This window comes from Diceros bicornis, chromosome 14, assembly GCF_020826845.1.
Source record: "Diceros bicornis minor isolate mBicDic1 chromosome 14, mDicBic1.mat.cur, whole genome shotgun sequence".
NCBI classification, from domain to species: Eukaryota; Metazoa; Chordata; class Mammalia; order Perissodactyla; family Rhinocerotidae; genus Diceros; species Diceros bicornis.
The window spans coordinates 65,968,379-65,983,553 of record NC_080753.1 but is presented as its reverse complement, the minus strand read 5'-3'; the positions used below and the strand labels follow the sequence as shown (position 1 = coordinate 65,983,553).

The following is a 15,175-nucleotide window of genomic DNA, read 5'->3' as shown; positions in this document are numbered from 1 at the left end:
GCTCTCTTTTTCTCTCATCTACATTTTTCTTTATTTTCATTATTTAAAAGTAGTTTTGCAAGATCAGAGGTGGGTGGGCCCTTGGAGTGCTACAATCCTGCTTCCAGACAGAGATGCACACACACGTGAGCATACACATGCATACACATACACATACACGCTTACACACGACTCCTGAGCACTCTGCAGCCCATAGAAATGAGGAATATGTAGAAAACGTGTATTGTGTTTTTCATAAGACTTTGCTTATTCAACTTAAAAACTATTTTTTAGTCTTAGACTATGTCGTCCTTGTTTTTTCTGTGTGTAACTATTCTTTGTGAAGTGAGGTTGTAGTAGACGGTAGAGAGGTTTTATTCTTTCTTAGTTTGTTTTTAAAATGACCTATCTGGCAAAATGAAAAGTACAGTAAGCGTATTCCCCCAATTTTTTAAAAATGTTGACAGTACAGGAAATATAAATGTTGGGGACTGGCTGATAGAAATGTTCGTTCTGTGTGTTCAGTGCTGCACGCTGATGGAGCAGCCATACCCGTGTCTGTGCGGTGGAGGACACTCCTTTGTGCTTGCTTCAGGGGGCAAGAGCGGCACAGGCAGTGTTCCAGCTGCAGAGCCTGGACAGAGTGGGGGCCTGGCCTGATTCTGCCCCCGGAGGAGGCAGCTCTCTGGTCTCCACCCCCTAGAGCCTGGGCTCACATAGAACACTTCACCCATTTGCCTTTTTTTTTAAGCATTCCTTTCTGAGGAAAAACTTCTAAGGGTACTTGCCTTTCCTGGTTTTTTTCTCCTTTGCTTTCGTATATATATATATACACACAGATGCACACGTGTGCACATACGTACACACATTTCCATACTCTGTTGAGGGGAAGGAGAAGCATCCTGGATCTTGTGGCTTTTGCTGTCAGTACAGCCTGGTCTGGTCCCGCTGGCTTTGGGGTAAGCCCAGATGCCCTTCCAGGCACATGGCCAGATCTCTGGGCTCCTGTTGAGACAAGCAGAGTTCTTTCCAGCAGGACAGGACTGCCTCAGATGCCACAGTGGGGGTCACAGCCTCCGAATCTTGCAGGCTTGGAGTAAGAAGTAATGGTTCAGCCTCAAAAAATGAGCATCGTGTGATGTGGTTTTGCTAGATCCATCCACCATCCTTTCTGCGAACTCTCTGAAGCTCAGGAAGACCTGGCTGGTCCTGGCTGTCGGCCTCTGGTTGGAGGGAGGGAGGGGTTGGGGCACACTGATCACTGGGGAGAGCCAGCACAGACGGAGGAGGAGGGACAGTGGCAGCGCCAGCTCTGCTGCGCCCCTGGGAGGGCATCTCTCATCCGAGCGCCTCTTGCCGGGGTGTTCTCTGGGGGTCGGCAACAGCAGGCACTGTGGGGTGAGTTTGTGACATGCGTATAGGTCATGCTTCCTTCTGGATGAGCCCGGTGGGCTTTCCTTGGACAGACCTCACACCACATGTCTTCATATGGAAGTAGAGGTACAAGGTGAAAAGAAACAGAACGAAGAGTAGAATAGGGAACCTGCTGTCTTCATTGAAACAGCTTGTGGTGGATGGGGCTTCAGATTTGCTTCTGCTTCACGTTGGCGAGTTGAGCAATGTGAGGCCCAGAGCCGCGGGTATTTCCCACTGTGGAGGAGGGAGTTTAATGACCAGGGCTTGGGCTTATGTCATTAGCTTCCCTGGAAATAACCCCCACTCCCTGCAACGCACCGAAGCAGTCGTGAGTGCGCCTGCCTCCTGGCTGTTCTTGGAAAAGGCATTTCTAGGAATGTCTGCCTGGCTTGGCCTGGAGCCCAGTTGTGTTCATGAGTCAAGTTTCGTGGTGGGGCTCTGAGCCGTCCCTTTGTTGGCTCATCGTTATGCTCCTAAGCCAGGGCCATGAGCAGCCCTCTCACAGATGCCTGCCCTGGGGCTCCACAGCCCTTGCCCCATCACAGTGGTCGACAGGAGCTGTCCATGGGTTTATTCTGGACTTAGCGCTTGATGCAGACAGAGCTGAGAGAGGGAAGAGCCGGCGGGGGGTGGGGGAGGCACGTCTCACGACTTCCCTGGCTCCTCAGCTCCTTCACACACTCACTCTGGACTTGGCAGGTCTGGATGTTGCCCTGCTGACCACACCCCCACCCCCACTCTCTTTTCGAGATGTGGCAAGGCTGACTCCACAACGTCTAAGACTCGGGTTTCATCCTACATGTAATTTACGACATGCAGGTGAAAAGCCAGATATAAGAAGTTGTTTCCACTCTCAGGTTTCAGTAAAGGGATTCAGTTATCATCTTTGCAAGATCTTGGTGAGCTCCACAGCACCAGCCATGTTCCTAAGACACCAAGTCCTGTCTGCCTGGAGGAGACTGCTAGCTTTCATGCCACCGGTGCCTGCGCATTGTGCTCGGAGGCTGCCTGTGGTTTGCTCACTGACTCAGGCGGCTATCGTTCATTTCTAGATTCGCTTTTCCTTTTCTGGTTGCTGTGTTCTTCCCTGACTGTCTTGTCTCAGATGCAGCTCTCCTCCAACAGAAGCAGATCCACAAGGACAGGCAGGAACATGGGCTGCAAGCGTGGAGAGGGCCCCAGGGTGGCCAGCCCAGTGGACAAAGGCGTGTGCCCTCCAGCCGCACCCCTCACAGTCAGGGGTGAGCCCTGGGTTCTGGACAGCCTGGCCTGGCCCTGGGGTCTACAGTCAAACTCCCCCCCGCCCCCAGCCTGTCTGCCTTATGCGGGGGCCTGCGGAGGGGGACAGGAAGCAGACTGCAGATGGGCAGCCTGGAGCCACTCCTAGCCCAGGTCAGTTGGCTCAGTGTTTTAAAACTGTTGAATTAGTTGCTGGCATCAGGTAGATTGTATTTGGCTATAAGTAACAGAATATCTGATGGACAGTGTTTTAAGTTATAAAGACATTTATTTACTTAACTCCGTGACCATGAAGCCTGGAGGCAGGTGGTCCCAGGCCTGGGCAGCAGCTCCTTGATGTCCTCCCTACCATCCTGCTCCCCTTCCACCCTGGGGCCATCACCCGTGCTTCCAGAGTGGCTGATGCAGCTCTCAGCAGGACGCTCCGTGACAGTTCCCTGGCAAGACTGGAACGGAGATAAACAACTTGCTTTTAATCAGAAAGGGAAAACATTTCCAGAAGCCCCCACCCCACTGCCTCCCCTGTACTCTCCAGGGCTGGAGCTGGAGGGAAGGTGGGACATCCTGAGAGTCTGGGCACTTTGCTGCCCCAAACAAAATCACGGCTGAAGATGTCTGCCAGGTTTCAATACTTCAGAATCAGAAGTCTTCATGCAAACTCCAGGTTGCTGGTTTCCCTCAAGACGGAAGCTCTAACGGCACCAAGCCTTCTCTCTTGCCTGCAGCGCCTTGCCCTGGGGCTGGGCTTCTGCCGGTCACATCCCCCGTGCCACACCCCTCCACCCCTTGGTATGCTCAGCTCACTGCTTCACCACCCTGTTGTGAGGACTCTTTCAGGACCAACACTTCAGATCTCAGGTCACAGCTGGAGTCTTGTCTTGCCTGCTTTATGCCAACCCAGTGTTGGGGAGTAAAGTTGCAGTGCCCCAAGTCACTTTTATAAGTTTCCATCAAAAGCATTTGTCCCTAGGAAACTTAGCAGAAGCACGTCTTGCAGTGTTCTGGTAGGCAGAGATTTCAGGGAAGAGCCTGGAGTCCTTGGGCTGGACCCTAGGACTGTGCACGTGTGCTGATGCCATGCCTTGTGTTTGCTGCAGCGGTGTGCACGTGCACACTGACAATTTCCTCTGTTGCCTGCCTGACCTAATGCAGCTGGGCACCCACCCCTGGGTTGCTGAGTTTCTTCTTCAGTCAGTACCTGGCTGAGTTTGCTTTGCCACACCTGCATTTCCCATTCTTATTAAGTTCATTTGCCCCATCATCCCTCATGAGACAGTAGACCTAGTTTGTGCAGTAGGGACTTACGTCTTATTCTTCTCTGAATCTATTGCAGCTTAGCAGAGTCCCCATAGATAGTCAGTACTCAATCAGTGTTAAAGAGAGGTGAATTTAGTCCATGGGCAACTTAGGTATTTTGCTGCTTTATAAGCCATTCAAAGGTAGGAGACATCGGAAAGCACATACGTACTCTGTAGGTCCTCTCGGAGTATTTGTGCTTAACCCACCGGCCGGTCCAGAATCCGCCAGGCACTGGTCCTCACATGCTACATGAACAGGAGATGGGAGAAAGGGGCGGTCAGAAGAAGGAAGGGTCATGGTTCCATCGTCTTATAGGACTTTGGACTTTGCAGAGCATCCAGGCTTACATTCCCTCGCCCCACCTGTAAGACCTTATTCCCTTTATAAGTGAAGTTAAGGGAAGATAAGTGACTTTCCCGAGGGCACACAGCCAGTCTGTGGCCAAGCAGGGGTCAGAGCTGCCATTTCCATTTCCCCACGGCTCTTTGATGACGTGCAGACAGGACCTACCGAAGTCAAGGGAGACCGAGATGGGAGCGTATTACTAGGTTTTTCCATTGTCAGAGGTAAACTGGCTTTTAGGACTTGGGGAGCCCACATGATGTGGGCACCTCCCTCACCTGGATGGCTGTGACTGTTCGAAGCTGGTGCATGGGTCATCGATGTGGGGTCACTGGTGTGCTGCTGAGTGTTGAGGAGCCCAGACTGACCGCAGGGATGGGCAGACCACCCCCTGCCAAGTCAGTGGCAACTGTGTGTTTCAGGGATTCCTTGCAGAGAAATTCTGAAAATCCCAGAAGATGGGCAGCCCCCACCCCAGGCCCCCATGTGACAAATTCTACAGCTTAGGCAGCTCTGGCCCCAGACGGTGTGACCAGGGTTTTGAAGCTGTGGGAGTCGGAGACCTTTTCAAGAAACCTCAGGCGGATTTTTCTTTTCATCATATGTTGAGTAAAGTAGAGAGATGTCACTTCTCTCTTTTTTTCTCCCCCAGGACAAGACATTTCAAAGAGAGTATTAAATTCATTCACGAGTGCCGACTCAGGGGTGAGGGCTGTCTTGTACACTGGTACGTATGCCTCCTGCCTAATAATAGCTTCACGTGTTCTGCTCAGCTTGATTTCTCATCACGTGTTTTTCTGTGTGTGATTAATTATTTCATCTCCTAATAGTTTCCTCTACCCTCTGAATCTTGAGCACACACCCTCCCTGACCCCTGCTGTCTATTAGTCATTGTTTGCTCTTGTTGAAAGAGAACCCTACTTTTTTTTTCATTTTCATTTAGAATTTTCATTTTTACAGTTAGGACTTCTGTAGGGCCTGTGGAGGTTACTGGACGACAGAAGCTCCTTTCCCAGCCTCCCTCTGATGTTCCACCACAGCAGCCCCTCCCACGGGGCGTGGGTTCTGTAGCTCATCCCTGGAACCCCAGTGGCCTTTCAGAACGCTGTTTTTTTCTGGAGAATTTTGATCACATATGTGGGTGTTTGCACTGCATTACTGTAGCACCAAAATAACCATTTCTTCTCCGTTTACAGATTGAGGCTTTTATGTGTATTTGGCTTACTACTTTGTTTTGAAAAGATCTGAATAGGCTCTTAGATTAAACAGTTTACCTACAGCTATTACATACAGCATTCAGCTGTACTCTGGGCGTGTGGATATATATATGCATATGCACGTCTACACACACTGTTATAACACACATAACCCGAGGCCAGCTCACGGGAGGCTCTCAGCTCCGCACCCGGCACATCGTGAGCTCTCGGTGGATGTCGGCTCTCATGTTTATTGCCAGGTGTGTTCATACTAATAACATAATGTGACCCAGCAACCAGCATTCTGGAGCCAGGGCTCTGCTGTCTGTTAAAGTGCAGGCTGGACAAGTCCTCTCTCTATCTTGAATGAGGCTTGATCTTAATTAACTGAAAGCTTAATCTTTTGAGTTCCCTCAGAGAAGTTGCTAATGCAGTGAAGGCTCTCTGGAAATGCAAAGCGATGTCTTCTGGGGAGTGTTGCAGCTAAGATTGGTGGCAGTCCTGCCATGGCAGAGGGGACCCATTGCATGGTATCCAGAAGAGCCTTTCATTTATTCTAAGGGCCAGTAACCAGTAATGGGGGACCAGGGACACTGGATAGTTTGCCGTAAAAATAGTGTTCTGCAGTTTTATACAGTTCTTGAAATAGTGTGATTTTTCCAAAAGTAAAAACTTTTAAAAAGAGTAGAACATATGATAAATACCAATTGCAGGTTTTGTAATGTTCATTTTCATTTGCTTTAAAGCACTTTGGGGGGTGCAGTTGAAGCCCTTTGGCAGGGAGTCCTGAGATCCCGTGCCCGCGCTTCTATGGCTCCTGGTGAATTGGAATCTTCAGGAGGATGTATTTCCTAAAAGCTCTCTCAGTATTTCTGATATAAAGCCCTAGGGAAGAGCCACTACTTGAGAGTGTTTTATTATTATTATTATTATTATTATTATTATTATTATTATTATTATTATTTATATTTGAATATGTGTAGGCCTGATATTCTAGGAATTCGTATTTCATACAGTTGTATAAATCTGAAGATAGGCTCATCTAAAAATGAGAAATCGGCTAAACTTCCCCGTCTTAAACCGTTGCTAGAACACTCTAAGTCTGACACAGCACAGCCTTTCTGTGACCGCCTTAATTTGCATATGCATTTAAAATTGGTCCCCTTACTCAGCCTGCTAGAGATCAGCAACCGTTGCTGCCTGCAGAGTGGCCACCTCGACCTGCATCTCAGAGCATACCACGTGTGCCCACGCTGGTGCTCTGTTTAGTTAGGTCAAGAAGAACACAAAATATTTGGTAAGGGTTTCTGTATTTAATCGTTGTTTGAGTTATAGATTTAGCTCTCAGATATCTAAGAAAACCAGACTTTTTTTTTTTTTTTTAATCACTTTATGGGCTTTATTCAAATAAATGCCCACAGAAGGAGGGGTTACAGCTTTAGGGATCAGTCAGCTGTTAACAATTTGTTGGGAGAAAACCAGACTTTTAAAAACGTGAAGGCTTCTCAGCTGCTGCAGGTTCTGAATGGATTTATTGCCTAGATCCAGGACCCCTCAGTTACCTTGCTGTGCTTTCGTAATTTTATCTGTCTGAGAAAATGGAGAATATCTGAAGAAAGGCTCAGGAACGTACAGAATTGTGAAACTGAAGTGCCCAGAGCCATAGGCAGTAGAAAATCAATAAAAAATGAGGCTAACACAGGTAAAGAATGCCTGAGATTTGAGTGTAATAAAGTAGAGAAGCCTGCATGTTTCTGAGTAATTTCCTAGTGACATACTGGCTTGCTGTCCACTCATAATCCAAGACAGGAAGACTTTCTAAAGTGAGGTCCACAGAATCCCCTGCTCCACAATGGATTGGGAGATAGACCTGTGGACCCTGAACCTCCCTTGCCTGTGTGGCGTTCTCTCGGCCCTGCAGCCTGGCCGGCGTCTCCAGGAGCGTGACTCTGGTGATCGCGTACATCATGACCGTCACCGACTTTGGTTGGGAAGACGCCCTGCACACTGTGCGTGCAGGGAGGTCCTGTGCCAACCCCAACCCGGGCTTCCAGAGGCAGCTCCAGGAGTTCGAGAAGCGTGAAGTCCACCAGGTAACCATGCTCGGGGACTTTGGTGACGTAGGCAGCAGCCCCGGAGGAGATGCCTCAGTCCTTCTGTACACACCTAGAATCATGGAGACTGGAATTGGAAAGACCCACAGAGGTCGTCTGGTCCAAAGACGCCCAGCCTGCGTCCCCACTGCAGTGGTCACTGGTCCATTGTTCACCAGGCGCGGCCACAGGACATTACCCCTGATCCCCTTCCTTAGGCCCTGTGTTAGCTTCTGTTTCTTTCCCTTTGGGTCAAGTGCCATTTTCTGAGTTTGGCTTGCTTTCGTGTCCTCAGGCCAAAGCCTTGAAAAAGCAGTCATTTCTCTTGCTTGACCCTGTCTGTCCAACCACAGAACTATGATTGCCCAATGCCCATTTATTTCCCTGTTTATATGTGGCCAAATCAGTACCAATAAGTAATAGGTGAAATGTCTACGGGGATGCAGGGGTGTGTGTGACATTTTGGTTTTGTTTCCAACTCCTCCAGTACCGGCAGTGGCTAAAGGAAGAATATGGAGAGAGCCCTTTGCAGGATGCGGAAGAAGCCAAAAACATTCTGGGTAAATATAAAGAGCAAGGGCACATGGAGTCCCGGCCTGGCACGAGGCAGTGGAGCAGCTTTCAGGCTCTGCCTCCACTGGCCTTCAGCAACTACACGACGGAGACCTAATGCAGAGCCATCTGGTGCCTGCCATTCCCGCAGCTTGTCTTCAGGGTATTCCTGCCGGGTGCCCCGGTGTGCTGGCTGCCACCTCGGAGGCCAGGAAAGGGAGCGTGGCGAAGGTGGTTCCTTCCCCAGACCCCCCAGCCCTGCCCCAGACCCCTTCACTCGCCCACCCCTGCCCCACCTGAGCTTGCTGCACCGCTGCCTGGCGCCTCCGTGTATGCACACGTGTGTGAGTGTGTAAGCTCTGAATGTTCACGTTGCTTAGAACAGTCACAAAATCCATGCTGTCAGGATTAGTATCACCACCTTTCCCTCCGTCCAAGACTCCGCGTGCGAGGCATTTAAGTTGGCGTCTGGAAAGCTGCTCAGCCAGAAGCAGCCTGTGCCTGTGAACAGACAGTGAGGAGAACTCAGGCGGCCGAGCAGCTGAGGGCCGCGGCCTTCCCCAGGACCAGGGTGGTCATGGCAGGGGAGCAGGAGGCCAGGCTCCCGCCTGAAGGTAGTTCCAGGGGCCCTGGAAGGAGGGGTGCTCTAAGCATTGCCTCCATCTTAATGAAAGTGCCCCAGCCCAGGGCTCCCTGCTGCCTCAAGCCAAGGCCCCCTTTTCAGCCCATCGTGTCCTCTCTTGGTGTTTGTTCTCTGTGGCACTGGCTGCATTTTGGTTCCACGGGGAGCACTGCCTCTTCAGCCAAAGCTGTGTGCCCAGAGCACTCTTCCTTCCCCCTCCTGTCCCGCTTCACTGCTCTAGCCTCCCGCTGTTGTCATTCTGCAGGCGTGTCTTGGCAGGGTTTGCATGCACCCTCAGGAGCTGGGAAGAAAGAGCGTTTATTAGGCACTGTAGCAGTTTGCATTAAAGATACATTTAAAAATGCCTGAGCACTCATCAAGCACCTTTGTGTATGCTGTGGATTTCATATTTGATCTCAGCTACCTCATTAAATATTTTTTGGAAAGGTGTTTTTCGTTATTCCAATCAACTCTGCCTCATAGTTGAAAATGTTCGGTCATGATTGCTTTTGAAGCCAAAGGGAGAAGCATCATTGAGCTGTTTAAGGGATCTGATTTGGGCTCCAATAATGCTTTCTGGTGGGTAAAATTCTGCATTCACACCAAGGCCAGCAGGCCAGGAGAGCATCTGCAGTTCACAGCTTGGGCAGCAGGCACCCTGGATGCTGTGAGCAGCTCTGTGGTCCATTCCTCTCTACCAAGTCAGGTGGTTTAAGCACACAGAGCCACAAGAATGAAAAAATATACTCGACCTCTCCCTAAAAACATGTTGCAACCCAGTTTTTCCAAATTCCACCACAAAAAGAGCCCCTAAATAAGAAGAGCAGTTTTCCTGTGCTTGTAGAGGGTGTGTCACAGGTGAGCTCTTTGGGGACCGGGGAGAATGAAGCTGCCTGAGTCTACACTCACACACAGGCCCCAGACATACAGTGAGAAAGGGAAATGTGCCCACAGAAATATCCATCTACAGCTGAAACAATTTCCCTTTAAAGTACATTTTTTTCCTTAAACCAAAATGAAATGTAAATATGTTAACATAAAAAGTATTTAGGGTATCAGCTTGAATGCTTAAATGTGTGTACATCTCTGAACATCTAGATGTACCCCTGCAGGTCCTGAAATGTTGTTTTAATATTTGCTGCCAGTAATGTTCTTTCTCCACAGCCCCTCCGGGAATTCTGAAGTCCTGGGCCTTTCTCAGAAGACTGTAATGTACCTGAAGTTTCTGAAATGTTGCAAAGCCACAGAGTTTAGGCTGGTGCTGCCAAAAGAAAAGCAACCCAGTGTTGATTTTCAAGTATCCAGAAGTGATTTGTAAACTTGTTTTTCAATTTAAACTGAATACGTGTGTAACTGTGGTGTTATATGCTGAGAACTAAGGATACTCTTTAGCAAGATAAAATATTTTTACCTTAATTTCACTCCCGCAGTTATTTTTTTAACATGAACCTGAACACCTACAAAGGCCTATAAAGCAGCCTCCGGGCCGGCTGCACTGGTTTGGTTACTGTTTCCTGATCGAGATTGCTCTCATGAGGCTCTGCAGCGTAAACTCTGCTCGTGTGCTCTTCAATTCCCCGGTTTGGGAAACAGCTCTTGGGCTGTGTTTTATCCATGGTTTGTATTCTCCCTGGTGGCATTTACCAAATCCACACATTTTTGTTGATAAAGGGCAACTTAGCCACGTTGGGCTTTGTCGCAGAGTGCTCTTCCTTGGCTGAGCTGTGGGCGTGTTTCTGCCTCCGAGGGTCCTGAAGCAGGTTTGGAGCTGCTCCCCCAGCAGTCATGCTGCTTTCCTCTTAGAGGCTGTTGTTTTCCTCCAGAAGGTAGTGCAGTGGACACTAGGAAATGTGAATTAATTTCTCCATGAGAGAAAAATTGATCCTCAGTGTGAGCAGAGAGAAATCGGAAATTGGAGTTATGTTTTGCCTGCACGATGTGGGTAGTGAATATTCGGCACCCCTGGTCAGGCAGTAATCCCCTACTGCCTTACCACGGGGGTGTGCATCCCAGGTCCCCCTTTAACATGTGCTGCACGTTGTTGAATGCAGTTCTTCTGATTCCATGTTCAACTTTTAATTTGAAGGAACACAAACTGACTTGAGGAGCAATTTAAGTCGATTTCCTAAATTTTCCTTGTCTAAACACAGGGGGAAGAAGGAAATTTAACTTTTTACTTCAAAGATAGGTTTGGCTTGAACTAAAGGCAGGTAAGCACAGGAGCTAATATACTTGGGCCCTTTGACTATAGGTGGTGGGCTTGACATAGATTCTGAGTTCATGTTTCTGATGCCTGGAAGCTCCTGGCAGGGGGCTCAGGGGAGGGGCTGGGAGCTGTGTACTGGGGCAGAGAGGACCCTGTGTGCTGGCAGCAGCCCCTGATGGGTGTGAGATGATATGCACTGATGAGTTTGGGGCATTAAAATGCTTATTCTGACTTAACAGGCTCGCCTGGGTGTAGCACAGATAACCTGGTTGTAGACGCCTCTGAGTCCTCCCCGTGCGCCAGACTTGCAGCCGCGAGCCGTCTCCCGTGTCCCACCTGTGAGGACGTGCTGGAACCTTGTCTCCGGAGACTCAGGAGCAGCCGCCAAGTCCGAGTGCAGAGCCTCTGGACAGCCGCGCTGTGTAGAGCAGGAGGGGACAGCACTAGGAAAGGAGCTGTTCTGGCCACAATCCGTTAGGGTCCCCATCCCTCGCGGCCTGCCATCCTTCCCTGTCCACCTCTTCTTGCTGCAGGATCAGATCTGGCACCAAGAATAATCGCCTAGTAATTGGTGCTCTGCAGGTCCCACACTATCACCCCGACTCGAGGCTCAGAGAGGCCAAGAAACACACCAAAAACTAAACCTGTTAGCATTGCTTTGCTGGAACCCAGATCTAAATCTTGTGTCATTGGGCAGGGTGAGAGAGAGCGGCTGGGCCGCCGGGCTTGCACTTCGAGGGGAGTGAGGCTCACTGCAGCAAGCGGCCAGGCTTTGAAGCCAGAACCTCTGTTTGGCTGCTTCCCCCCAGTCTCTCTGGGGACTTTGTTCGGGGCCATCGTGGGGTGGTGGTCGATTCCTGTCTGCTCTGGAAGCTCACGGACATTTCTGTTAAGATGGTATTGCCCGTGCTGAGATGTTCGAGGCAGAGGCCCCTTCTCTGTCCATGACCAGCCCAGGTGTTTGGAGTCACCCCGGAGATGAGGATGGTGGACTCTATCCACCTCGAGGGCCTTGGCTTGTTGGATGAGGTGTGTGGCCCAGGGCAGTTTTCTTAGGCTATTTTTTCTGTGATTTTCTTTGAACACAGATCTGTTCTAGCCTGGAACTTAGAATCATGCCTACAATGAAGGAGTTAACTGTCCACCTGTACTTACCTCCACTCTGTTCAGTTCTTTGCTCCTTCCCTTGACAAGTGCGTATTCATCAGAGCAGGTGTCTGGGCTTCGGGCAGATGCACAGACATGCTCCTGATTTCCAGAGAGACTGCCGCTCGGTGGGGTTGGCAGTTAGGAAGATTGGCAGGTACAGAGCAGGTCATAGGACGGGCACAGGTGCTCTCAGTGCTGTGTGGGGAGGGAGTGGAAAAACACCATTCCAGTTTTGGAGTGAGGAAGGTGGTGTTCAAGGGAGGCATCTCAGAAAAAGTGGTACCTATCAGAGACCTAAAGTGTAAGTGCTAGAATTAGCTGGGCTCAGAGGGATGAGGGGAGTCCAGCAGAGGCCCTGCACGTATGTGGTGGCACAAGAGAGCACAGCGTGCTGGGGTCAGCTTTGTATGACCAGAGCGAACACCAAGGGTGGGCAGTGAGGTGAGTGGTGCAGACGAAGCTGCAGACACAAGCTGAGGCCCATCAGCCAGGTTGTTATCATCGTGGCCTGTTACTGTGTGCCCAGGACCTGTTGTACAGAAACTGATTACTTCTTTTTTTTTTTCCTTTTTGTGAGGAAGATCGGCCCTGAGCTAACATCCATGCCAATCCTCCTCTTTTTGCTGAGAAAGACTGGCCCTGGGCTAACATCTATGCCCATTTTCCTCCACTTTATGTGGGACGCCACCACAGCACGGCCTGACAAGTGGCGCGTCGGTGCACGCCTGGGATCCAAACCTGGGCTGCCAGCAGCGGAGTGCGCGCACTTAACCGCTACGCCACGGGACCGGCCCCAACCCTGGTTACTTCTTACACCAGCCCTTGGAGCAACCGAGACTCAGAAGTCAGGGGCCCTGCCAGCTTCCCAGAGGTCTGATTCCCAAGCTTGGAGCCTTGTAAGCAGTGTGGACGCCGTCTGTGGACATGAAGTCGGGGGTAGGGAGCCAGCTGGGCAAGCAGGCACTGTGATCTGTGCGGGTGGAGAAGGAGCTGTTATAGCCGGCCAGGTGATAGAAGCTGGTGCCCTGAACAGGGCCATGATGTGGGGATGAAGAGGAGCCACGGAGGCAGGTGCACTTGAGGGAGGCTGGGGAGGGAGAAGCAGGTACTCTTGGTGCTGGGTGGAATGTGGAGCAGTGAGGGCTTAGTGGCCTTGCCACGCTCTGAATCTTGCTTCCAACACAATGGTTCTTTGTATCAGCATCTTCCTGCACCGTGGTGGTAGTGTGTGGGCTCTGCAATGTCAAGGTTAGATTTTAGGGGACTGCTAGACCCAGGGCCTCCAAGGGGTTTGTCCATGGGTGCTCAAGTGTGTCCATGCACCCAGAACAGGCTCCTAGGAACCAGACTCAGGACAATTAATATAGAATTCAAATGTCCAATTTCTTAATTTATTGTGAAAAATATAATATTAGCTTTATGAAGACTAATTTTATTACCTAGCCAGGCTGTCTCTCTTTCATCATCAAGATTTTTGGAAATCAATACATTGTACACCTTAAATTTACACAATGTTATATGTCAATTATATCTCAATAAAGCTGAAAAAAGGAGTAAAACATCTTTTAAATCATAAAAAAGAAAAAAGACTTTTGGGAGGCCAGATTAGTCCCTGGGCGTTGTGCTGAGAGCATGGACGTGGAGCTGAGAGCTGAGGGGGCCCCGCTCTGGCGTGTCCACGGTTGGAGTGCTGTAGCCATGGCACACTCGAGCAGCGTCTCTACCGGCCTGCAGTCTCTCCCAGCTGAGCAAGGCTCCTGCTGGCCCCCTGGAGTCCTTTCCTGGGTCCTAGGCAGACCATCCTGTAAATGGCTGTCTCTGCCCAGGGTGATTGTTTGACTGAAATCACGTTTTTCTGAGCACCTTCATTAACCTTGGGTGTCCTTGCGTGTCCTCGACAGCATTTATGCTTTTCCGTGAGGATGGTTTCCCACCAGTGGCTTTTTTAATTTATTAGGCACTGGTTCTTTCTAGTTTCTGTTTCAGCAGGGAGCCCCACTTCCAGCTTCTGGGGCTTTTCATGTTGCAAAGACATAGGTACATGAAGACAGCCTATAAGTGTGGTGACTGGTGTGCAGCGTGTGTGCACACACAGCCGTGTTTTATTGTCTTTTAACTTTATTTTAGAGAAATCCTTAGCCTTTAGGGGAGTCACGTGTGCAGTGTCGAGGGGTGTGTTGAGCTCAGGGACCTGGGCATCCAGGGAAACATCAGACCCCTAGGGGCACAAGCAGAGCTGGTCACGAAGGGCCTCTCTGCACACGGCGTCGAGTCGTCAAATAGGGAACACACTAAGAATCAGACCCTGTGATCCCACACCAGATGACTCCTCCCATCCTGACCTTGAGTTATTAATAATTTTATTAAGAATGTGCTTTCAACACGCTTGTATTTATATATGTACTTAACAAGAAATCACCAAGACTTCAGAGGGAAGTTCCTCTTCCCTTTCCTTTTTATTGCCCAGAGAAAGGGAGAAACTGTGAAAAAAAAAAAAAAAACTGCCTTTGACTTGTCACTGGAGGCTTGAGCATGTCCCTTGTTCCCTTTTAGGATTTAGTGGGGTCTCCTTAGGCCTCGGGCTCGTCAGGCCCGGGTGACACCAGCCGTGTTTTCATCGTGCAGAGAGGTCTTGGCACTTGCCTCTCTTGTTGTCCTACCCCTGCTAGAGATTTTGAGACCTGTGGCTGCAGTAGTAGGACATGATTATTTCGGCTGGTATCACAATTAGCGTTCTGTTTGCAGCTTCACTCAACCACCTTAGGGAACATCTGACTGAAGGCTGCTAGGCTGGGTCTGTCTCTTTCCATCAGGGGGAAAGAGTTGCCAGTACATTTTTGAACATCTGTGAGTTTGGGTTTATCTTGGTTCTAGGTCTGTATACAAACTGTGATCATAAAGAATTAGAAGTTCACAGTTAACTTTCCTGAGGCTTCTGGTTCAGTGATTAGAGCCCGGTGTCGACGGAGCTATGTTAGCAGGGACCGAGAGGACCGGGCAGCTCCGTATTCTGCGTGGTGCTGACTGTTTGTTTAGAGGTTGGTTTAGTAGGAGAGACTTTTTGGATGGGGTCATATGTGTA

At 49.8% G+C, this 15,175-nt stretch overlaps 1 protein-coding gene across 5 annotated transcripts in view; it reads left to right on the top strand.

The window, feature by feature from the left end:
• Nucleotides 1–10,148, top strand: part of DUSP22 (dual specificity phosphatase 22) — a 57,309-nt gene extending 47,161 nt beyond the window's left edge. For 2 of the 5 annotated variants that reach the window (XM_058555407.1, XM_058555410.1), the window contains 3 exons: nucleotides 4,928–5,002; nucleotides 7,393–7,564; nucleotides 8,052–10,148. In XM_058555407.1, the coding sequence (XP_058411390.1) occupies nucleotides 4,928–5,002; nucleotides 7,393–7,564; nucleotides 8,052–8,234 (430 nt within the window). In that variant the 3' untranslated portion in view covers nucleotides 8,235–10,148. Of the gene's footprint in view, nucleotides 1–2,660; nucleotides 2,788–4,927; nucleotides 5,003–7,392; nucleotides 7,565–7,641; nucleotides 8,022–8,051 lie in introns of those variants that run through there. The other 3 variants (XM_058555409.1, XM_058555411.1, XM_058555408.1) reach the window with 3 other exon arrangements.
• The last annotated feature ends 5,027 nt before the right edge of the window (nucleotides 10,149–15,175 follow it).